Raw genomic sequence first — 22,301 nt, 5'->3', positions numbered from 1 at the left:
ATTAACTGAGGGATGCAGTGGAAGCTAGTTCCACGGTATACTTGCATAGCCTGCAGGTAATCAACATGGGACAACAGATCCTTAGATGCACACGAGCACATCAGGACATCTCCTCTCGTTCTTTTTTCGTTGTGCACCTGGAAACTGAGACGGACAATGAGGCATGATATCGGCTTGTCCACGAACAGATGTTTGATCGCCAGCTCGAATTGAGCAACGTGAGTAAGTGTTGCCCTACATATTCCAATAGTGAGCTAGTAGTGAACTGCAGCCACATCTGGACACGTGAAGATAGCGGTGGGCACTTGCGCCAAAATTTTGGCAGGGGCTACGCTAGCCTTTCTGTTTTTTGGAGTGTGCCCTTTTTGGGGACACCGTGGACAAGCGAAAAAGTATACCTACGACATCACCGAAAAAGACACCAATAGAAAGGAGCTCCTTGTTGACGGCATCTGGCGGCTATATTCCAAGACGCGACAAGAGCAGATTTGCAGATCGGTAGCTCTGCTAGGCCCTTGGAATAGAGCGTTAACTTACAAGGACAAAACAAATGGGCCTGGAATCGATGCCTCAGATCATTGACGACTCGACTTTGCCAACAGGCGCCTAGCGACCTCATCACCATACCATCTATCCCCCGCAAGAGTGCGAGGCGCAACGAAAGCCACCCTCTCGACGTCGGTAGCCTCTCATCCCGTTAAGGCCACACCTCCTCTGGCCGCTTCATCGTGTTCCCTTGCAGCTGGACCCCGCGCCGAGCTCGGATCCATTGCGGGTGCACAGTGTTGGTGCGCAGCGCCTTGCCACCTTACCTCACCGCAAGCGGCCCGCGATTATCTGTCGCTTGACCGAGCATCACCAAGTTTCCCACAATCCACGATCCTCAAGAGGGCCTGGTAGCAATGTGGTGGCTTATCAGCGCCTGCTCGAGCGCCATCTTCCTCCTCAGCGTTGTCCTTTCAATACCGATTGCCTTCGATGTCGGGGGGCGAGACGCCGGCCTAGCTTATTCGCTATCGCTCTTCCTCTTCTACTTCTTCTACAGCATCAGCAAGCTTTTAACGCCCGAGAGATCACGGGTACGATGGTTCTTCACCAGCTTGGTGGGGCTGTCGCAATGGGTGGTCATTCCCGCGCTACTGATCTGGTCGCTCAACCGCTTTTCGGTCGATGCGGCCACTACGGGCTGGATTTCGCGCACATTTTCGAGTATCACGACGCACCATAAGAGCTGGTGGGAGTGGTTCTTCGGCCAGGAGGGGTTTCTGGAGACGATGGCCCTGGGGGCATGGGACAATATGCTGAGCTATTCGAGCCCCGTCTTTCAGTTGCTCGAGGGTTTCTGCAGCCTGCTCGTTATCCAGGCTGCTGGCCAAATCACCAGATGGCTCGTCAACCGAGGGCGGAGCGACACTTGGGTGGTGGGTTTACCTGCTTTCCCTGAATATTTCGTGGCTCGTGCTGACACTGGACCCCTAGATTATCCTTCTTGTCTTCTCCAGCTCTATCATATCTAGCGCCGTGTACTTTTTATGGCGCGTCGTTACCTTCCCGCAGATTGGCAATCTTGACGCCATTCTGATCGGCGTTGCTATGACGTCCGCTTTTTTTCTGTGCGCCTTTGGCATTGCCAGCGGACGCGGGAACCCCGTCGAGTCTTCCTTACTCTTCGCCTATACCGTGCTCTGCGTCTACCAAATATTCACCGACTATCAACCATCACCAGAGGCGGCTGCAGCCGCTGAGCAGGCCGCGGCGTCACAACCCGAATTCCCACCGCTTCCCCCCATCATCATGGCGTCGTACTCGACTCTGATGCACATGCTGAGCAACCTTCCATCAGCGGTCAACTCGTCATTCCAATTTCTCTATGCCGCATTCCAGACAATTACGCCAAGCGTTATCATTTCGCTGACATACCGTATCATTGTCTTTTATTGCGCAACCAGAATTATTCCCGCAGTAAGGGAGCTGGGCGCCCAGGCGATCATTGAGGGGCCCGGCTTAGAGGACAACGATGGGGCGAACCGCCTGCTCGGGTTCCTCAGCTGGTTCTCTCCGTCAATGCTCATCGCCGTATACACTAGTCTGTTGTTGCAACACTTTAGTGTGTCTAACAGCGGCGACGACGTCGGCTGGACACTGCGCGCAGGTGACGCTGGTGGTAGCACCTGGCGGTGGATTAACATTGCTGCCACGATGGGGCTTTATGCCGTGGAGCTATATCTCGGAGGAGATGGAGACGGGGGCCTGCACTGGAAAACCGATTAGGCCATGTGTGGTTGTTGCAAACAATCCGGACAGGCAAAATCGCGACATGCGACCACACTCGATATGGGGTGTGAGCTGATGGCTGGGCGGGAGGAGTGTTGCTGGGAAGGCCGGAGATGAGAGATGGTCAAGAGACATGATACCCAGGAATCAGGACCGGTATGTCAGCCGGGGAAGCCATTGCTCAGGGAGGAAAGTGACGGGCGTGAACTCTTGAGCAATGTTGGGAAACGATGCCATCTTACAGATCGCTAAGCACGCTTTCTTTCTTCTTCCCCCACCCTACACAATTTGGCACACAGCTAGAAAGGCGACGGGGATATTGAGGCACATTGGGATTGCACACAGCGATTGGCGTTCTTGGAGGCATGATTTGGGCTGTGTTATGTGTTATCCCGCCTTCTCTTCTACCAACTACGATGTTTTCGTTTGTTGCCATTGCGCTCTACGTTCCTCTGCCTAGTGCACTCTGCATACACTGCTTTGAGTTTTTTTTCTTTCCTGCTCCATCATAGTCTGGTCTGGGCCTGGTAGGGTAAGGGCGGCGTTCTATCACAGGATGGGATGTGGGCGTAGGGCACAGGCGGTTTTGCGCTGGTTTCATGCGTCTGCCTGGTTACTGCTTAGACTCGTATTATGGCGTAGGTGTGACTCTTCCTGTGTGTCCGCCGGCGTCTATGGTGTGAGTTTGTTGGGCCATGGGCTATCGAGAAATTGGTGGATGGGTGCGCGATGGCTTCGGATTCCGGGCCACTGCATTTCTTGTGCTAGAATTGGGCCAGGGATGAGGAAACAGGAGCAGCATTTTCGGACAATGGCACCATCTATGCTTGAATGGCGGGCCAGATATCCAAAACTTGACGTTCTGAAATCTGTCTTGTGTGGATGGATGGGTTCCTTATGCTGTGCAACACAGAGGCCCGGATTTAGCCGCCGATCAGGGGTAATCACGTCACTGGAGTGAGTTGGCAGACAGAGACTTGCCCACCATTAGGAAGAAACAAAAAATGAGCATAGTGTAGATAAGAAAATACAAGTAAAACTAAATAAAATGAAAGAAACGGCTCGAAAATAAGATGAAATAATTCAATTCCTGGCCGTGACTAACCAAAAAAGATGTGCTGAAAACAACCAACGTCGAGCCAACCTGGCGACCTTGCAGTCCTCATCTTAGGCAGATTATTATCTCGATTAATCCAAAAAGCCTGCACACATTATCTTCGAGTTCAGCTTCCTTTCCTAACAGACTCGCAATCAGGTCATTCACCAGATTTTTCATCTGCCTTTAATAAGCCCCGTTCCAAGCTGGTGTGAGATAAGCTGTGCGCCTAATTACCTGCGACGCGTTCCCTCACCCAGAGCGCGTCACGAGCACACCAACCAGGTTACAACACCAACCTCTTCACATCAAGAGCCTACAAACCTACCCCCCTCAACCTCATCTCGAATCACCATACCTTCATTAGATCTGCTCTGGAGGGGAAAAAAGAATAAATAAAATCCTCCTTCCAAAAACCAAGAAAATATACAAAATGGCGCCGACCATCCCTGAGCCAACCAACAGCAGTACCAATACCACCCCAGCACCCAAGCGCCGCGGCCGCCCGCCCAAGGACCCGTCACAGCGGAAAACGCCCGTGGTGCCAACACCGTCGGGCCGCCCGCGCGGCAGGCCCCGCAAGGACGCCAGGGCTGCTGTTACTCCATCTACTACTACTTCTACGCCGAAAAGGGCTGGTGCTGGTGCTGGTGCTCGTGTGACCAAGACGGCGGGGACAACGGTCACTGCCGGGGGCGGGGCTTTGCATGCTTCCTCCGGCAACGGCAATGGCAACGGGGAAGCGAGCGCGCCGGTGATGAAGAGAGGCCGTGGGAGGCCGAGGAAGAATCCCCTTCCCGTTCCCGTTCCCGTAGGTTCTGCTGCTGCTGCTTTGGGGGGGGCTGCGGTTGAGAAGAGTGCCGCTGCTGGGGATGGGAATGGGAATGGGAATGGTGAGGGAGTGCCGGTGGTAATGAAGAGGGGCCGTGGGAGGCCGCCTAAGAACGCTGCTGCTGTTTCTTCTGCTGCTCCTCCTGCTGGTGTCAGTCGGGTTGCGGGTGCGGGTGCGCAGGGTGCGGGTACAGGTATGGATGCGACGCCAGCAAGGAAGAGGGGTCGACCGCCGGGTTCGGGGAAGAAGCAGAAGGCTGCTGCTGCTGCTGCTGCTGCTGCTGCCGCCGCTGCTCAGCGGCCTGCGAGTATCACGGCTGGTGAGCGAGATGGAGATGGGCAAGAGGAAGAAGAAGAAGAGGAGGAGGAGGAGGAGGAGGAGGAGGAGGAGGAGGAGGAGCCCATGCCGGTGGAGGATAATGCTGGGAGCAACGAGGATGAGGATTATCAGGGCGCGGATGACGGCGCGGATGACATGGATGAGGAGGATTGAGTGAGGCATGAGGAATAAATCGAGGACTATACAGTAGGTATGCTGGCGGAAGGGATATGGAGTTTGGTCTTGAGGTTTCCTGGTCGTACTTGAATGGTTTGAACCTTGAACTCTCGCAGGACAGGATTTTGGAGTTCATATCTGTTGACGTTATTGTACAAAACACCATGTCTTCACACTCCTCGTCAATGGTATCGATTGGTAATTTTGCACTGACGACTACGGGTACTTGATTTGTATCACTAGTTATTCTGTAGGCTGTTAAAGATTCGGATGGGATCTGGCGCAAGGAAGCTCGAGTGAGGAAGTCAGACCGTCAGAGATTCAGAGTAGGAATGCACTGATAATACAGTTTGGGTTACTGCATATTTACATAGTATTTTATCAGTGGTTCTCTGCTTATCGGGGGTATGCACACAAGAGCTCCTGCGCGTCTCAAACTCACTCAATCAAGTCGCCACTCACTGCGGACATTTCACCGCTGCCAAGAATCTGAGCTTGAGGATTGAGCTAAGAGCATTTGATGCCTGTCCCGTCTGTTATCGCTCATATTTCCGCGCAAACCCTTGCGTTTCTCAACTAACTGAACAAGCCAGTCCTGCAATGGCCTGCTGCGTACGAGTACAGTCGACCTGGGGTTTGCCTGCAACTGTGTGAATTCACACGGAGTCGGTGCTGGAACATATCGAATTCAGGAGGAAAATACAAACCACCATCTAGATCAACATAGGCTTGTTGTGGCTCGCAATGGCGAAAAAGGGCAAGAACCAGAACGCCGCCCAGGCGACCAACACTCCAGCCCCCGCGGCCGGCAAGTCCAGCACCAAGAAGGATGCCAAGAAAGCTCCCGCTGCTGAAGGCGACTTCATCGTTTTCACCAATTCAGACAAGGACCCCAAAGGGAAACGAGGGGGTGGAGGAGGCGGAGGAGGTGGTCCGTCGAACAGCAGCAGCGCCAACACCAACCCGGGCGACAACACCGCCGACGGGCCTCCGCGCCCCACTGCAAGGCAACTCATAGGCGGCGCCTCCTGGACCGGCAAACTCCCCGTCAATCTGCTCTCGGAGCACTGCCAGAAACAGAAGTGGGAGAAGCCCGACTACAACACCATCAAAACCAAGGAAGGCTACTCCGTTCTGGTCAGCCTGAGCGCCAAGAACCCCAAGACGCAGGAGATCACCAAGCTGCCGCCCTTCAAGCTCCCGCCCAGCCACGTCCATCTCGCCTACAAGCCTACCGCGCTCGAGGCCAAGCACTTTGCCGCCACCTACGCCCTCTACCGCGTGTGTAACATGAAAAACCTGCACATCTCGCTGCCGCCTGACTATAAAGCCCTCTGGAAGGACTTTGAGCAGCTCAAGAAGCAGGACGTTAAGGAAGGCAAGGCGTGGATGTACGAAGCTGACCCGTTCCAGGCGGCTAGGGAACGGGAGGAGGCCAAGGCCGCAGCCGAGAAGAAGAGGGCTCAAGCCCAGGCTGCAAGGGAGAAGGCTGCTGATAGTAACGAGCCCGGGCTGGTATTCAGGGGAAGCGGTGATGGCGGAGCTGGAGGAGGAAGTCGGGGAGGCGGGGCGCATGGGCTCATGAGGGGCTGGGCGACGGTGCCCAAGATCGAGATGGGAAACAAGACACGCTCTCAGTTGGAGGATATATTGCGGAGGGAGACCGTGTGGAATCCCCATGGCGTCGTTATGACGGCAGCGCAAAAGGCAGCCATCGTGAAGGAGTTCAAGGAACTCGGGTTCCGGCAGAGCCATGTTGAAGAGGCCGTCGAAGTGTGCAAGGACCGCGAGGAGACGCTGGAGTGGCTTTTGGTGCATATTCCCGAAGATGACTTGCCGAGGTGGGCCCTCCCGGAGAGATACAGCGCCGGGGTTACCGTGGCAGCGACCGATCTGCGAAAGGAAGGGACCATCAAGCGTCTCGCGCAGTCTGGCTACTCGATCGACCTCTGTCGCAAGATCCTTGATGCGAGTGGCGGCGACGAAGGCATCGCTGCAGAAACCCTGCAGAAGCTGCTTCTGTCGAGTGGCGGCGGCCAAGATGGCGCCCGGGAAGACGAAATTGACTCGTGGAGGACGCCAGAAGAGTGCTGGGAGGAGGAGATGGCGACTCTCGAGGCTAGTTTTGGGGACAAATACGCTCGCACTTCGCCCGAGGTGTGCCAGATTCGCGTCGAGTCGGTGGTCAACGGAGCAAATACGGACGTCGAGACGCATCTTGTTTTCCGGAAATCTTCCCAGTATCCGGCCCAAGTCATATTGTCAATCCTGGCACCCCTGCCTGCCTACATCAAGCTCAGCATTATCAAGAAGGCACTTGGGTATGCCAACGAATCGCTGCGAGGCGAGGAGATGAAAATCTACTTTATCACGAGCTGGGTCCAGGAAAACATCAACGAGATTATTGAGAGGCCCGGCGCTCTTCGGGACGTGGCTGCCGTAGCATCAGCTGCTTCGGAAGAGCCAGTGTCGGTTCACAAGCCGACCAGGAGACGGCCTCGCTACCCAAAGCCCATCAATTGGACGCCGAACCCTCAGAGCAAGCAACAGTGGGTAGCAAGGACGGAGACTCCAAGCTACAAGAAGATGCTCTCCCAGCGAGAAAGATTGCCGGCGTGGCAAGTAAGGGCTGATGTGGTGCGGACTGTCACCGAGAATCAAGTCACCATCATCTCTGGAGAGACTGGCTCCGGAAAGTCGACTCAGTCTGTCCAGTTCATCATGGATGACCTGTATAACAGGGGTCTCGGAAACGGGGCAAACATCATTGTGACTCAACCGCGGCGAATCTCTGCCCTTGGTCTTGCCGATCGAGTGGCCGAGGAGCGGTGCTCGCAGGTCGGGCAGGAGGTTGGCTACTCAATCCGGGGCGAGAGTAAAACCAGTCCAAACACCAAGATCACGTTTGTGACGACCGGTGTTCTGCTCCGGCGCTTGCAGACTTCTGGTGGCCGGGTGGAGGATGTGATGGCTTCGTTGGCCGATGTCAGCCATGTCGTCGTTGACGAGGTTCACGAGCGCAGCCTTGACACCGATTTCCTGCTGAGCGTCATTCGAGACGTTTTGTACAAGCGGAGAGACCTGAAGCTCATTTTGATGAGTGCGACGCTCGACGCTGCTTCGTTCAGAGACTACTTCACAGTTGAGGGGCACGATGTCACTGTCGGTATGGTCGAAATTTCCGGTCGAACGTATCCGGTCCAGGACTACTATCTCGATGATGTGATCCGGATGACGGGCTTCAGTGTTGGAAACAGGGATTTCTACGATGATGGCCTGTCGAGCAAGACATCCGCAGACCAGGGAGACCCCATCAACAAGACTATTCAGATGCTAGGCACTCGCATCAACTACGACCTTCTTGTGGAGACGGTGAAGGCCATCGACTCCGACTTGTCGATGACACAGAAGGCTGGTGGCATCTTGGTCTTCCTGCCTGGCGTAGCCGAAATTAATCGCGCCTGCAACGCCCTCTCGTCCACAGCTTCTCTGCACGTGCTGCCCCTCCACGCATCTTTAGAGACTAGAGAGCAAAGAAAGGTATTCGCTGCCGCTCCGCCGGGCAAGAGGAAGGTGGTCGTCGCCACCAACGTTGCTGAGACGTCAATCACCATTGACGACATAGTTGCCGTCATCGACAGCGGCAGAGTCAAAGAGACATCTTTCGACCCGCAGAACAACATGCGCAAGCTCGAGGAGACGTGGGCCTCCCTAGCCGCTTGCAAACAGCGTCGCGGTCGTGCCGGCCGTGTTCAAGCCGGCAAATGCTACAAATTGTACACGCGGAATCTTGAATCTCAAATGGTTGAGCGCCCCGACCCGGAGATCCGGCGCGTCCCGCTCGAGCAGCTCTGCCTCGCCGTCAGAGCCATGGGAATTCGCGATGTTGGCCACTTCCTCTCTCGCGCTCCCACGCCACCCGACGCCACTGCCGTAGAGGCCGCCGTTACCATGCTCCGGCGGATGGGCGCATTGGACGGCGACGAGTTGACAGCCCTCGGCCAGCAGCTCGCCATGATACCCGCCGATTTGCGCTGCGGAAAGCTGATGGTGTACGGCTCCATCTTTGGGTGCCTCGACGAGTGCGTGATCATCGCCGCCATCCTGAGCACCAAGAGCCCCTTCACCTCTCCCGGGGAGAAGAGGAATGAGGCGAAGCAGGCCAAGATGAGGTTTGCGAGGGGCGACGGTGATTTGCTCACCGACTTGAGGGCATTTCAAGAATGGGACGCTATGATGGCCGATCGGGGGATTCCACAGCGAAAAGTCCGCCAATTCTGCGACGATAACTTCCTATCCTTTGCGACCCTTTCGGATATCGCCTCGACGCGCTCGCAGTTCTATGCTGCGCTCGCTGAGATGGGCATCATCCCCCGGAACTACATACCCTCCAATTCTTCGCCCTCGTCGTCTGCTTCCTCCCCGCTCCTCCGCGCCCTCACGGCGTCCGCCTTCTCCCCTCAAATCTGCCGCATCCAATTCCCGGACAAGAAATTCGCCACGTCGGTCTCGGGCGCGGTCGAGCTGGACCCCGAGGCAAAGACGATCAAGTACTTTTCCCAGGACAACGGCCGCGTCTTCATCCACCCAGCAAGCACCCTGTTCGACAGCCAGGGCTTCGCGGGCAACGCCGCTTACATTTCGTACTTTACCAAGATCTCGACAAGCAAGGTGTTTGTGCGGGACTTGACGCGTAAGCTTATCACTCTTTCCTTTCCTTTCCTTACCCTCCCTCGCTGATCGCTCCCCTCACCCCGTTACCCTTCTCATCCCTTCTTTTCTTCCCCAAAAAACCGGGCTTACCAGACGCTAATAAACAATAAAACAAAACAACAGCCTTCAACGCCTACACACTCCTCCTCTTCTCAGGCGCCATCGAGCTGGACACGCAGGGCCGCGGCCTGGTCGTCGACGGCTGGCTGCGGCTGCGCGGCTGGGCCCGCATCGGCGTGCTCGTCTCGCGCCTGCGCGGCGTCATTGACCGGCTGATTGAGCGCCGCGTCGAAAACCCTACCTCTACCTCTACGGGTCTGCTGGACCTGCAGGGGAGCGACGACGACATCATACGGCTCGTGACAAGGCTGGTCGAGCTGGATGGGCTTGATGCCTGACGTGAGTCACAATACAATACGGATCGGATGTGGAAGCTGGAAGGGGATATATTGGAGCGCAGGACCCTTTAGGTGGAATTTAAGTGATAACAACATAGATGTTAGTGTAGACGAGGGGATGCAACAGGTTGGGATGCTTCTTGGTCTATAACTAAACAAAATGGGGTTGGGTAGGTAGGTAGGTGGTTCTGCAAAAGATGGATCAACCTAGATGAGTCTGGGTTGCCTTTCGCAAGTAAGTTTATCAGTGCTGTTGGTGGCTGAGGATTGTGACTGCAGAATCACCAAACAGCATCTCTGTTGCCCTCACAGCTCCTGAAAGAAAATTCACATCCCTTCATTCAGCACTGCCCTGCATTACAGATACCAGATCAGGAGAGTACACATTTCTCATGTCCGAAATGCGCAAGCATCTTAAAATTAAGGGGCGGGCGCATACCGTATATTCTTGAGAAATCCAGATACCGCTTAGGCACGTACTAAGTCAAGCGACGTCTCTAATCGAACTTCCACCCACTTCAAACCGTAATTTCGAGCTCGCATCGCATCAGCAAAGTTGAAGCGCATTGCAGGGTGCCAGACTGAGATTGGTCGCTGGTCTTAGTACGTGCCGAAGCGGTATCTGGATTTCTCAAGAATATACGGTATACGTTTCAATATCCGGTCTTTGCAACTGGCATTACTGGCATCTGGTACTTCACAAAATCCACATCATGTTTTGATTCAACGACTGTCGTGGCTTCATTCTTGTCTGCAGAGAGAGAAGCTAGTCTGGTATCGCGATCCACTCGTTCCATCCTGGCATCAAAATCCGCCTTGGCAGGGGTCCATTCAACAGTCACTCGCCACTTGGCGGTGACCAGATAGACCAACGACTCGGGATATCTACGACAGCCAACTCGTCGCTGCAGCCATGCACTAGCAATGACTGAGCATGAGTTAGTACTTGCGCCGAAGCCAGACGATCCTCATGACCGTCATTTGACCTTCGGCGCGGCGCGATTGGCGCCCTTATGTTCTCATGGCAGGGTAGGAGCTATCAAGCTACCATTCAGACCCTCCTTTTTCCTTCAGTACAGTCCGTAATATGCATCATGTATTCGTCAGGCTGGAGCTATCAAGCTACCAAGCGACCTGGCCTCTCCCTCTATGGCACTAGTTCGTGGGTGTCACTAAAAACAAAAGGATGATAACGCGTTGTGGAGGGGGTGTGGAAGAATGATTTGGGGTATGTAGGAGATTGTGTGGTTTTAGCCCATCGCATAGGCCTTCTGCGTCGTGCTGTGATAGCCGGGACTGAAGGGTACGGCGGGAAGAGCCAGTGTTGCAAAACTTAAGCAAAACAGGCAGCGGTCGGTGGCTCGCACAATCAAAGAAGTTTGTGTTGGCGTGGTCAAGACCGGCAGTCATGATCCCTCGTCCTCCTGCCATTGTCCAAGTTGAAGCAGAGACCGCCTACATATCCATGGACTCCGTGCCGTTAGCCCCAAAGTTGAACCCGCCGCTCTGTTGCGCCCCGTTCGCGCCGAAGCCAAACTGCTGTCCAGGCTGGCCCATTGCCTCGTCGGCGATCTCATCTTCGTCCGAGAAGTACTTTTCAATGATGTTGTAAGCTTTCATGTAGATCTCCTCGTTGGCGTTCGTCTGGCAATCGTGTATCTTCTCCATGCCACCGCACTCCTCAATGAAGAGGGCATAACGATTGACGGAGTCGGGCCCATCGCCTGCAGCCTGCTTGTCGAGTTCTCCAACCTTCAGAATGTTCTCCAAACCATCGAGGGCAACCTGGATGATCTTGTTGTCAGGGCAGGCAAGGAGGTCACAGAGCGGCTTGATGCAGCCCTGCGACACCAGGTACCGGATCTGGTCGGGCTTCTGCAGGCCACCCGACGTGGCATTGCTAATCGCCCAGCATGCTTCCTTGCGTGTCTTGAGGTCTCCATTTGAAAGCAAGTGGATCAAAGGAGGGATGATGTTGGCATCGATCACGGCCTGGATCTGGGCAGAGTTCCCAGCAGTTATGTTGGAGATGGTCCAGCAAGCCTCCTTCCGAATGCCGTCCTTGTTAGAGCTCAACAGGGAAAGCAGGCATGGCAAGGCACCACAGTTGATAATAACCTGGGTCTGCACATCGTCACCGGTGACAATGTTGCCAACAGAGCGAAGGGCAGGTGTCTGGACAGAGGTTGATGCGTGCATCAAGAGCTCAACGAGACGACGCGGAATGCCAGCTTCAATGACAGCCTGGATCTTATCGTTTGAGCCATCTGACAGGTACGAAATTGCCCAGCAGGCGTCAATCAGCACTTCGTCGTCAAGCGAATAAACGAGCTTGGAAAGAATGGGGAGAGCAGGAGCAATCTGCCGAGCATTAGCATCACGTGATGGAAGGGCGCGGGGGCAGATGGAGACTTGACGTAGCAGACTTACCGTATTCCAATCCGGCTGGGGCGTCTTGCCGCGGCAGAAGTTGCTCAGGGTCCAGGTGGCGTTCCTCAACATGCTCAGCTTGCGGCTATCTCCGAGCAAGGCGAGCAGAGGGCGGAGAGCACCCTGACTGAGGACGTAATCTCTGCACTGAGGGCTGTCACCGGCAATGTTGCCCAGCGCCCAGACGGCCTGCTCACGGACATCTGGTTCGGGGCTGTTGAGAAGCTCGACAAAAATAGGCACGGCACCCGCCTCAATGACCACCTGAGTCTGTTGTGCGGAGCCGGAAGCGATGTTGGTGAGGGCCCAGGCGGCCTCGAACTGAACGAGGGTATGGGGCGAACGTAGGAACTCGACAAATCGGGTCACGACGCCAGTCTTGATGACCTCCTCGATAGGGGGGTTGCGCTCCTTGCTCAGCAATTTCCTGAATTTTGTTGTCGCCTGGATCTGGAGGTCAATCTGGTCCGAGAAGACTCCAGCAACCATTTGCGGGAGGTCCTCATTAAGCTAGACGCATTAGGTTAGCAATAGGCTCGAAAAAATGTCAGGAACTCGACACGGAGATACAAATATAGGCACGATGATGGTGGTTGCCATGAGATACCCTGGGTTGCTTGGTGAGTGGTGCGGATGTGGACCGGGCCAGACCAGCAACAATTCAAGAACAGGCGGCGGGGTACAAGCGGGGGTGGAAGGCAGGCTGATGCTAGATCGCAAAGGCGAAGAGGCAGAGAGAAAAACTCAAACATGATACGGAACATTTGACTAGTAGCCAAACAGGGCGAAGGGGAAAAGGGATGGGTAATATACCTGAGTCTCGCTGGGAGGATTCTCATCGTCGCTGTCGGGCGCAGCTCCCAGAGATGCGCCCGGCCGGTTCTCGCCAGTGCCAATACCACGGCGCTTGGCCAAGTTCTCCTCCCTCTTCGCCCTGCGGATCTCAACTTGGTGCTCTTCGTGGCGACGTCGCAGCTCCTCGGGCTTGAAGGCACTCTTGGCCTTGAACTGAGTGCGCCGATGCTCGGGGATGTACTTATCGGCCATGGCTGCGATGTGATTGTGTTTCACCAATGGCGAGGCTTTCGCGATTGGGCGCAGAGAGGGCGCGAGTTAAATGGACCGGCGATGACCAGAAGAACCTGGTAGAGGACCTGGTTGCGAAAGAAGGCAACGTGAACTATATCCCGCTGGGAAACCCTTTGATATGAGTGGGCTGTTGGGAGGAAGTCGGTTGCTAGGAAAACGGGACTTTGGTTGTTTTGAGACAATGAAAGAAATTTGGAGTGCGAAAAATGGGGTCCTTGGTCTTGGTTCTTCCTCCGTGTGCAGTTGCCCAATGCCCACTCAGTTAGCGGCCCAGCTGCCCCACCAACTTTGCTCGAGTCAGCAGCATCGATCTTGGTCAGGGAGTTTGGGCCTGAGGCATGAAACCACCATCCCCACCCTGCCCCTCCAACCCCTCCAAGTCCAAGCCCCGACCCACAGACCGTTTTCACATGGTCCGGCGTAAGAATGGCGTCGTTCCCCATCCCTTGCTCAAACGCGTCTTCTAGCGCGTCAATCCGTTGAACCTTAATTCCATTGGATCATCATGAGCTAGCTCTCCCACAAAACCTATGATTACCGATGATCTCTCTTTCTTATCTGGGATGGCACGGGGTTGGATGAGAGATCAGAGTCGAATCTCTTTCTTTCACTCAATTCTCAATTCTGTCTGAAAAATGCCCGTTCGTGGCCAGCCTGCAACGACGGGCCTACCGCCCGCGACTGAGCCTGGCCTCCCTGCTGGGTTCACCAATATGAGTGCCATCCTTGATGGTGACGTGCCTCAAGGGACGTTGGTGAATGTCATAGGTCTTGTAAAAGACTGGCTTCCGCCCAAAGAGACAAGGGGCAAAGGTAAGCGAAAGGTTCTTCACATCTGAAATATGCGCACTTAGGCCTGACTACTTCACAGACTTCAAATCCAGCCTCACTCTATCTGATCTGTCCATCCAAGACCGAGGATACGGCCTCGCTTTCGATATCTTCCGCCCAGAGGCTGACATGCCTCAGCATGTCTCAGCCACCGACGTCGTTCTCCTTACCAAAGCCAAGGTTCAGTATCGCAACTTGAACTGGTCACTAATCTCCCACGTCTCGACCTCAATCCGCACATACGCGGCGAAAAAGATCCCGAGCTTGCCAGGTACAGCCCAGATAGCACTTAAACCTGGCCCAAAGCGAGACGGCTATATGCCCAAACCCGAAGAACATCGGTATATATCTTATTTCTACCACAGATTCGACAAATCCGATGTTCCGGACGATCAGCAATTCAATGCGAGAGCGGAGCAAGCACTCAATGTCACGGACAAATTCAGTCTTCTCCAAAATGTGGAAGACGGCAGATTCTACGACTTGATCGTTCAAGTCGTCAGGGAGCCTCACGATACCGGGCTCGGCAAACTGACTCTCTACGTCTCGGATTACACCGAGAATCCCGGCTTTTTCGATAAACCATGGGAGGGCTCTGAGGAGTTGGATTCGAGGAGCGGAGATCCCTACGGCTACACTTCGAATGAAGGGATTACGCCAAAAGATTGGGCCGGACCGTATGGCAAAAAGTCAATGCAGATTACCTGCTATGAACCTCATGCCAGCGTCATCAGTACAGTGGAGGCCGTCGGGCACTGGGTGCGGTTACGCAATGTCCAAGTCAAATATGGACACGACGGTCGGTTTCTGGAGGGATTTATGCGCGAGGACCGGGGTGCCGCCGCCACAAGGGTCAACGTGGAGTTTCTTGAAATTACTGACCCCGAGACAATAGACCCGAGACTGAAGGAAGCGATCCGTCGATGTCGCGACTTTCAGAAGGAGAAGAAAAAAAGGACCGGGGAATTGCTGGCAGCCAAGGCCGCAGGCCAGAAGCGGAAAGCTTTGCTGGAGCAAAGTGACAGATCGTTAAACAGCAAGCAGCGCCGCAAGCTGAGACGGGCGGCCGAAAAACAAGCGGCCGAAAAACAAAAGGCACAGCAGGACTGCCAAGTCAGCGAAAAGCTGCGCCTCGACCTCAACGACCAGGTAGAGCACGAAGCGCACCCCGTTCCATTCACCACGATTGAGACTATTCTGGAACCCAAAATATACGAGACGGTCGAGGACGAGAAGAAGATCTCCCTGGTGGTACCATTCAGCAATCATAAATACAGGTCATGTGTTCGCGTTGTCGACTTCTACCCCCCTTCACTGGAAGAGTTTGCGCGCGGCCGAATTCAGAGCGACTTTGATGTGCTCACTGATAACGAGAGCGGCAGCGACGAATTATCCTCGCAGGATCTGGAAGGCGAGGCCTCAGGCGGCGGGCGCCTGATCTGGGAGTGGGGCTTTGCCCTCCAGCTCGAAGACGCAACGCCACCGGAAACCGCCGGGAAGAACAAAAACCGCGACCCGAAGCCGCGGCTCTGGGCGTTTGTAAATAATGCTGAGGCGCAGTGCCTGACCGGTCTCCACGCAACGGACCTTCACCGGGATCAGGCTACGCTTGAGATGTTGCGTGAGCGTATGGCCATCCTCTGGGGCGATCTCGAGTCCAAAAAAACGGCGGCGAAGCTGGACAAGGGCAAGGGTAAGCAGTCCGTTCGACGGCCACTGGAGAAGCCCCCCATTGAGACCTCTGATACGGAAGATGTTGATGTCGAAGAACCGGTCTCCAACAAACCCTTCGCTTGCTGCATAGAGGAGTACGGGGTAAAGGATGAGGAAGTGGGGGATGGCTGGGTGAGATGTTTTGGATTGTTCGGGACCAAAATTCGTTAATCTGAGGGCTTGAATTCCCTTATATGAGCTATTGGATTTCAAGGCAGTGGGCGTTGACACCGGGGACAATACGGGAGGAGATCAGGAGTTAGGGTCAATGTTTGTCGTGGTTAACGAGAGCAAGATAATTTATACCCATACAGAGATGTACACGATCCAGCCCTCCTTGCTGACTGCCTCGACCGAAACCTCATAACGAGCAAGCATTTGCCTTTTGCCAGCCTTGACCATAACTGAGCTAAAGAAATGGAACGCTAGTGTAGGAAACAGCCTTGATCGTAGAACCAAGTAAAACGCTGCTTTGAAGGCAGCTAGACGACAGCCATTCTAGGAACTGCAAGGTACTTAATACTCAGAGCCAAGTTCATCATAGACCATAAGTAATCATCGCTGCTCCCGGCCAGCCCTTCAAAGACACTTGCCAGCCAGCTATCCGGATTAACGACACGCGCCGCTGGAACAGCAACAGCCAAGACGCAAGAGAAAAAACTGCAGGTAAAGAAGGGAAGAAAGCTTTCAACACTAGGGCCTTGCCTCCTCACCGCTAGATCTCCCCGTTCATGCACGCCACGCATCATTATCAGTCCCCTATTACAGAATCATCCTCATCCATCCGGGAAGGCTCGCCGTCATCACCTCCACCCCCTCCATCTCCATCTTCATCGTCATCGTCATCGTCTTCAATCGGATCATCCTCATCCAACAACTCCCGCCGTCGCAAATCCTCCCTCGATCCCTCCTCCGGCTCGGGCTCGGGTTCGGGCTCCTCAGGCTCGGAAAGATCCGACAGATCGTCCTCGGCAGCAACCATCTCCGCGCTGCGCGGCGCCTTCTTCCCGGCGGCTGCCGCCGCGGCACCACCACCCCGACTGGCAGCAGCAGCAGCAGCAGAAGCATTAGTAGTAACAGGCTGCTTACCCTTGCCCTTGCCCTTCGCACTCGCACCCGCAGAAGCAGAAGCAGCTCCTTTTCTCCCCGCACTCCCACCACTAGCAGCAGCTGCCGCCAGCTTATCTCTTATCTTCCCTTCATCCAGAAACGCGAGCGTCTCTTTAAAGTTCGGCCCCAGCTTCGCCCGGTTGCGCACCATCCTCTTTCTCAATTTACCCGCCCCGGGACCGTCGTGGTCGAGCATCTTGGCCAGCATGGCAAGGACCAGCTTGCCGGTGAGCTCGCACAGGGATCGCTCCAGCTTGAGCTCTTTGCCCTTGCGCTCGGTCGGGGTGAGGTTTGCGTCGTCGTCGTCGTCGTCGCCATTGTCGGCGTCTTCGTCCTCGGACAGCTGGTTCAGCGGGTCCTCGACCTCGGCCGGCTCGTTGAGCGTGCGGCCGATGCAGCGCGCATAGGCGCGCTCGGCGGCAGTGAAAATTTCAATCAGTTCGTTTGTGAGTCCCGCCTGGATGGGCTCGAAGAGTGGGGTCAGCTGGGGGTATTCTCCTTCCTCTCCGAAGGGGTCTGTTGCGACTGCTGTTTGGGGTTGTTGTTGTTGGTTGCGGTCGCCTGCGGCAGCCTGGCGGAGGGTGGCGAAGAGTACGTGCAGATCGCAGAGGCCACCCGTCGCAAACAGCCGCAACTCGTCGTTGGTCCCGCGCGAGGACAGGGTCCAGATGAGATTGTTTGCGTACGTTTTGCGGAGCGAGGCAAGGCGATCAATGTCGCGCGGGGCGATGTCGGCGCGAGCTTGGACGGCGCCGATGAGGGCGCGCACTTTCCACATAAAGTAAAACTGGCATGCTTGGATAGCGAACGCAACGGCTTCGTCTTCGAGGTCGTCGAGGACCTCGTCTTCTTGCTCGAGCTTGCCGCGGTGCACTATACGGATGAGCAGTTCGATGACGGGATTGGTGGAGTCTTCTGACTGGCCCTGGGCTTCGAGCACTTCGACGCAGTCGGCAATGCTGGCGAGCTTGCTGATCTTGAGGAGGACGTTCCCGAGCTGGGTGATAGTGGGGGGTTTCATGTTACCACGGTCGCTCAGGTCTTGAGTTTTGTCGAATTGCCGGAGGGTGTTGAGAACTGTCTCCCAGAGCTCTGATATCTTGGTGTCAGTAAGCTCCTCTAGTGCGTCATATTTGCGCGCGTGCAAAAGAGCAGCCGCCGCTTCAGCCAGAACGCCCCGATCGACATGCCGGTCGAACTGTGTGCATATCTCGTCTAGCAAGCGACTGTATGTTGTCGAGTCTTGGCGGAGCTGCTGGAAGATGTCCAGAGGTAAGGAGTGCTCCAGTCGTAATACAAGCACTGCAGTATTAGCTTCGGCTCCGTATTTGTTCAGGAGCTGAGGGATAGCAGTGGCCAGATGCACCGCAGAGTCCTCTGCGCTTTCAATGGCATCAGGGCGTTGTCTCCTCCTGCTCCTGTCGGCCTCCAAGCCGGGTGCCAGACTCAGCCGCACGGCGCATGCCAGCACCTCGAGAAGCACGGCTTCCTCGTTGCCCGCCGGCGCTATGGCGGTTTTCATGGCCACCTCGCTTGAGGTGCGCTTGGATGACGGCCTTGATTTCGTGCTTGTCGTGTGATCGTAGAGGAGATAACCTGACAGGAGCTCCCAGTTCTTCACTTGGTCGATTTTCTCATACAGCACTTGGGATGCCATGGAGATGCGCGTCTCGGGCGCGACAGCCGGAACTATCCCGACAGCGATATCAAGCCCTCGGGGCGGTAGTGTGCGATTTTCCTCCTCGAGCTGTGCATCGTATGCCGAGAGCAGCTCGGCAAGACATTTGATGGCGATCCAGTCTCTGCGGGGAGAAGAATAGTCGTCGTCGTCGTCTTCGCCGAACAGCTCGTCAATGGCATCGCCGCCTCCCATTTCGTCAATCTTGGTCTCGATCGAGTCGTTGACGCAGCCCGCGAAGAAATCTATGACTGCTCTTCGCACACGCAGCTCCGAATCGAAGATCAACCGGCCTATTGAGTCAATCTCGCCAGGTTCTAACATGCCCGTGTCCTTGAGGATCTGGATAACCGCGATAGCAGCGACGCGGACGCTGACATCCGAGTCCTTTGTAGCCATTTCGACCAAGCGCGGCCTGAAGCGGTCGATAAAGTGTCCGAGTTTTTCAGCGTCCCGTTTGAATATCCGCGCGAGCTGCTTGAGAACCTCATGTCTCGTCTGCGGCATGACATCGGAAAGCATCCAGCCCAGATACCGTAGATACTCGGGTTCCATGAAGAAGGTAGGCAGATGCCAGGTCCAGGTGCCGAGGGCCTCGACGCACTCGGTCCGGATCTTGGGGTCGACATCGCGGTACCGATGGACAAAGACAGTTTGGAAGAAGTCGTTGATCTGCTCTTCACAGAGTTTACGATTCTGCTCCGCTTCGTCCAAGTTCTTCTGGATTGCGGCAAGCCGCTCCTTGTTCTTTCCCTTGCGGTTCTTCTCAGCTTCAACCCCCTGCGTCATCTTGCTGACGCGGTCATCGAGTTTCTTGGCTACTTCGACCAACGCCGTCTCCATTGCGAGTGCGACGGTCGTTGCCGTGTGCCTGAATGGCCGCAGCGTAGAAGAGGACATGGATGCCACCCATCTTGCAATGTTTTCCATCAATGCGCCGTCCTTGTAGAGGACGTCGGTCTCGTGCAGAACGGTGACAAGAGACCTGAAGAAGCCAATGAGCAGGTCACGGAACGACTTGCTGGACTTGGCCCTAGAGATTAATGGATAATCCGTGATCCCCTCCTGTGAGTGTATGTTAGCGCCTTACAACGCTGAGGGGGCCGGTGATCGACTTGCCTCGGTATAGACATTCTGTAAGTCGGCCAGCCTATTAGAGCAGTTCTCGGGATCGCGGATGTCGTCTTCCGTGACCTGCTGATCGCAGCCGGCTGACAAGAGGACGCAATTCACGAGATCGGTGACAGCGGCGGTGTTATCCGCCTGATACTTGTGGTACCATTCCGTCGCGACCTTGTCGGAAGAGTCTCCAGAGGCAAAAATATTGGCTGGGAAATAATAATCAGCACTTGTGCCACCCGCTGTGGCTAATTGTTTGCAGGGGAAGCGGCAACCCACCATACAACCCGTCACCGTCGCGACGGGCAATCTCTATTCGAACGGCCTTCTTCGGGCGGCTGGGCAGTTGCGCAGCATGCATTGGCTCGAAGCCCGACGCGTCGCCATTGATTTTGGGCTTCTTTGCGGCCGGCTTCCTTGCTTTGGGGCGCTGCGACGACGAGGGTTTCCGCTTTCGGGCGGCGCGCCGGGGTTCCTCGGTAGCCGTGTCTTCGGCGTCATCCTCGTCAGCATCGCTAGGCTCCTCTGCCTCATCCGGCGACTCGTTCTCAACATCCTCTGCATCGTGGTCGGCGTCCCGCTTGCGCTTGGTGGTTCCCGGCGCATCGGGGGTAAACTTGGCGGGCGCCTTTGTGACGCGTCCCGAGCGGCGCGCAGTGGAAGGAGGAGCCGGCGAGCTCGTCGCGTTATTGTCTGAGGTTTCCATGAGTGGTTGTCGTTCGAATGGCATTACATTTGTTGTGGCAGATACGAAGCTGGTAGCATGAGGAGCGGCGACTTTCGTCCTTTTTTCTTTCCCTTTGCAATTGACGCGTCAAAAGCGGCAGGAGGGAGTCGCCAGGTTATTTTGGCGGTTGATGCCCCACTATAATCGCCCACCAACACCCCGGCGCAACAGGGACGCAAAAGCTTATGCAATTATCGGGTCTTTTTCATACATAAGTGACATGAGTGACGCTGACCCATAGGCTTCGGGCTGCTACGATGGTCGCTTTAATGAAGGATCTATCATGTGCTGCCGAGCTATCCTGAGAGCCAAAATATGTAGAGTACAAGTACAAACACAGTGCTCGTCCATGGGTATCAAGGCTGCTCATCATCTTACACACATCAATGAGTGATCACCGAAATGGCGCGATACACTGCCCTCCTCAAGTAGCATCGACCCGACCCAGGACCGGCCGGCCTCGACATCGAGGGCTCCGAACTTGACCACAACGCAGCCCCGGACGTTGGCCGCCGACCACAGGAGCTTATTCTCCCTCTCCATACGGAGCCTCTCTGCTCGCCACTTCTCCCTCGGTGACAAAGGTGCAGCAGCTGCCTTCGCGTCGTCACTCCGAAAGTCGCGTGCCCCGAGCCGCGGAAGGGCCGCGAACTCGCCAAGAAAGAACTCGCCGAGAGACTTCATCAAAGGCCCTCGCAACAAAAGAGTGCCGATGACACCAACGGAATGCATCGACTCGCGTAGGCTAGGCAGCTGTGGGTGAGCCCGGTTGTTGTCGAGGATAACAGAATCCCTCACAAGGAGCCGGTCCCTCTCCGTCGATGCATCCCCAAGCGCCCATACCTCGTTGCGACCAAGCCAGCGGACGAAGCTCCAGTTTTCCCCACGAGCAGTGCGTCCCTGCGTAACCCAGTCCAAAAGGCACAGCGAGGCGTTCCGCGCCAGCCTAAAGATTTGGACCTGCTCGTATACGCTGCTGGCGAACGGCTGGACGGGATCCGGGAGCAAACAGAGGGCGGCATCGGCGGCAATCTGGACGCGCATGGTCTGCCGAGTTACAACGTCTGGTGTTGCTGACTTGAAGATCTTGGTGTGCCCCTGCGTGACGAGTGCCAACTTGGCCCCGGTCTGCACATCGACAGATAGGTTGACAATATCTCCACCAACAAGACCGCCGCCAAACGAGAGGAGAAACACGAGCACGCTTTTGGTTTCTGAGGGGCGTGTCGGCGAGACGAGCTTGAGCGGATATTGATATGAGAGTGCTTGTAACCCGGAAATGCCTTCAGGAAGAAGCCGGATCACAATGCGCCCTTCACCAGCGGCCGAGGAGGACCTGGGAAACGGCGAGTCCATGGCGTGTACGCGCCGAGTTACCTCATGTTGGCATCTGCAGTATGGACCAGCCGGGGAGATGGGTGAGTTGGTGAGTGGACTCGCTGGAGGATCGGGAGCGATATGAATGAGTGAACTAACAATGTGTTACGGAGTTAAGTACTGTACCTAGAATTAGTGATACGCCAACCCTTATCGCGTTACACAGCAGTTACTTCCCGATTAAGGTGCCCCGCATCAAGTAGTTACTCGTCCCCCACCAAGGGCCCCACACAAGCTAGGGTTGGGTAATCTCGAACATCGCTTGGAAATTCGTAAGCTGAAATCTAACTTTGAATTGCGAAATTTCCGCCATTCCGCTAGCCGTTTTGGAAGGCGGTGAAGCAACAGGGTTAGGGTTATGTATGCCCAACTATGTATGTATGTAAGTGCCCAACCTTCCAACCTTACTACCTAGTGCT

General features: G+C 55.4%; 8 protein-coding genes across 8 annotated transcripts; 5 read left to right on the top strand and 3 right to left on the bottom strand.

Moving 5' to 3' along the window:
• Positions 1-902: 902 nt before the first annotated feature.
• N656DRAFT_707232 (ICE2-domain-containing protein) lies at positions 903-2,271 on the top strand (the record flags this gene model as incomplete). Its single annotated transcript, XM_064811413.1, has 2 exons — positions 903-1,418; positions 1,480-2,271. The coding sequence occupies 2 exons, from the start codon at positions 903-905 to the stop codon at positions 2,269-2,271; spliced, it is 1,308 nt and encodes a 435-aa protein (XP_064671437.1).
• Positions 2,272-2,551: 280 nt separating this feature from the next.
• On the top strand, positions 2,552-3,336 carry N656DRAFT_603123 (uncharacterized protein). The gene has a single exon (XM_064810263.1). The coding sequence runs from the start codon at positions 2,831-2,833 to the stop codon at positions 3,233-3,235; it is 405 nt and encodes a 134-aa protein (XP_064671436.1). The 5' UTR covers positions 2,552-2,830; the 3' UTR covers positions 3,236-3,336.
• A 54-nt stretch (positions 3,337-3,390) lies between these two features.
• N656DRAFT_844134 (uncharacterized protein) lies at positions 3,391-5,032 on the top strand. The gene has a single exon (XM_064819122.1). It carries the CDS (start codon positions 3,804-3,806, stop codon positions 4,692-4,694), a length of 891 nt encoding a protein of 296 aa, XP_064671435.1. The 5' UTR covers positions 3,391-3,803; the 3' UTR covers positions 4,695-5,032.
• A 133-nt stretch (positions 5,033-5,165) lies between these two features.
• N656DRAFT_777892 (P-loop containing nucleoside triphosphate hydrolase protein) lies at positions 5,166-10,152 on the top strand. The gene is made up of 2 exons (XM_064814902.1): positions 5,166-9,390; positions 9,534-10,152. Exons 1-2 carry the CDS (start codon positions 5,442-5,444, stop codon positions 9,806-9,808), a joined length of 4,224 nt encoding a protein of 1,407 aa, XP_064671434.1. The 5' UTR covers positions 5,166-5,441; the 3' UTR covers positions 9,809-10,152.
• An 840-nt stretch (positions 10,153-10,992) lies between these two features.
• On the bottom strand, positions 10,993-13,089 carry N656DRAFT_777891 (ARM repeat-containing protein). Its single transcript, XM_064814901.1, has 2 exons — positions 12,239-13,089; positions 10,993-12,169 (listed from the first exon to the last, which is right to left on the bottom strand). The coding sequence occupies exons 1-2, from the start codon at positions 12,725-12,727 to the stop codon at positions 11,264-11,266; spliced, it is 1,395 nt and encodes a 464-aa protein (XP_064671433.1). The 5' UTR covers positions 12,728-13,089; the 3' UTR covers positions 10,993-11,263.
• A 668-nt stretch (positions 13,090-13,757) lies between these two features.
• Positions 13,758-16,205, top strand: N656DRAFT_844131 (uncharacterized protein). The gene is made up of 2 exons (XM_064819121.1): positions 13,758-14,140; positions 14,199-16,205. The coding sequence occupies exons 1-2, from the start codon at positions 13,963-13,965 to the stop codon at positions 16,040-16,042; spliced, it is 2,022 nt and encodes a 673-aa protein (XP_064671432.1). The 5' UTR covers positions 13,758-13,962; the 3' UTR covers positions 16,043-16,205.
• Positions 16,136-20,592, bottom strand: N656DRAFT_777887 (uncharacterized protein). Its single transcript, XM_064814900.1, has 3 exons — positions 20,058-20,592; positions 19,779-19,987; positions 16,136-19,724 (listed from the first exon to the last, which is right to left on the bottom strand). The coding sequence occupies exons 1-3, from the start codon at positions 20,506-20,508 to the stop codon at positions 16,623-16,625; spliced, it is 3,762 nt and encodes a 1,253-aa protein (XP_064671431.1). The 5' UTR covers positions 20,509-20,592; the 3' UTR covers positions 16,136-16,622.
• Positions 20,593-20,705: 113 nt separating this feature from the next.
• On the bottom strand, positions 20,706-21,941 carry N656DRAFT_777886 (UreD-domain-containing protein). Its single transcript, XM_064814899.1, has one exon. It carries the CDS (start codon positions 21,859-21,861, stop codon positions 20,875-20,877), a length of 987 nt encoding a protein of 328 aa, XP_064671430.1. The 5' UTR covers positions 21,862-21,941; the 3' UTR covers positions 20,706-20,874.
• Positions 21,942-22,301: the final 360 nt, after the last annotated feature.

This window comes from Canariomyces notabilis (assembly GCF_033297395.1).
Source record: "Canariomyces notabilis strain CBS 508.74 unplaced genomic scaffold N656scaffold_7, whole genome shotgun sequence".
NCBI classification, from domain to species: domain Eukaryota; kingdom Fungi; phylum Ascomycota; class Sordariomycetes; order Sordariales; family Chaetomiaceae; genus Canariomyces; species Canariomyces notabilis.
The sequence above is the reverse complement of the archived record's forward strand: the minus strand, read 5'-3'. Positions and strand labels throughout refer to the sequence as shown.

Bases quoted from the DNA above. Each gene is read 5' to 3' on its own strand.
- N656DRAFT_603123 (XM_064810263.1), top strand. From the start codon at position 2,831: ATGGGATGTGGGCGTAGGGCACAGGCGGTTTTGCGCTGGTTTCATGCG.
- N656DRAFT_844134 (XM_064819122.1), top strand. From the start codon at position 3,804: ATGGCGCCGACCATCCCTGAGCCAACCAACAGCAGTACCAATACCACC.
- N656DRAFT_777892 (XM_064814902.1), top strand. From the start codon at position 5,442: ATGGCGAAAAAGGGCAAGAACCAGAACGCCGCCCAGGCGACCAACACT. The intron at 9,391-9,533 runs GTAAGCTTATCA...ACAAAACAACAG, and splicing joins GTTTGTGCGGGACTTGACGC to CCTTCAACGCCTACACACTC.
- N656DRAFT_777891 (XM_064814901.1), bottom strand. From the start codon at position 12,727: ATGGTTGCTGGAGTCTTCTCGGACCAGATTGACCTCCAGATCCAGGCG. The intron at 12,170-12,238 runs GTAAGTCTGCTA...AATGCTCGGCAG, and splicing joins CCCAGCCGGATTGGAATACG to ATTGCTCCTGCTCTCCCCAT.
- N656DRAFT_844131 (XM_064819121.1), top strand. From the start codon at position 13,963: ATGCCCGTTCGTGGCCAGCCTGCAACGACGGGCCTACCGCCCGCGACT. The intron at 14,141-14,198 runs GTAAGCGAAAGG...ACTACTTCACAG, and splicing joins CAAAGAGACAAGGGGCAAAG to ACTTCAAATCCAGCCTCACT.
- N656DRAFT_777887 (XM_064814900.1), bottom strand. From the start codon at position 20,508: ATGCCATTCGAACGACAACCACTCATGGAAACCTCAGACAATAACGCG. The intron at 19,988-20,057 runs GTGGGTTGCCGC...ATTATTTCCCAG, and splicing joins CGACGGTGACGGGTTGTATG to CCAATATTTTTGCCTCTGGA. The intron at 19,725-19,778 runs GCAAGTCGATCA...ATACACTCACAG, and splicing joins TACAGAATGTCTATACCGAG to GAGGGGATCACGGATTATCC.
- N656DRAFT_777886 (XM_064814899.1), bottom strand. From the start codon at position 21,861: ATGGACTCGCCGTTTCCCAGGTCCTCCTCGGCCGCTGGTGAAGGGCGC.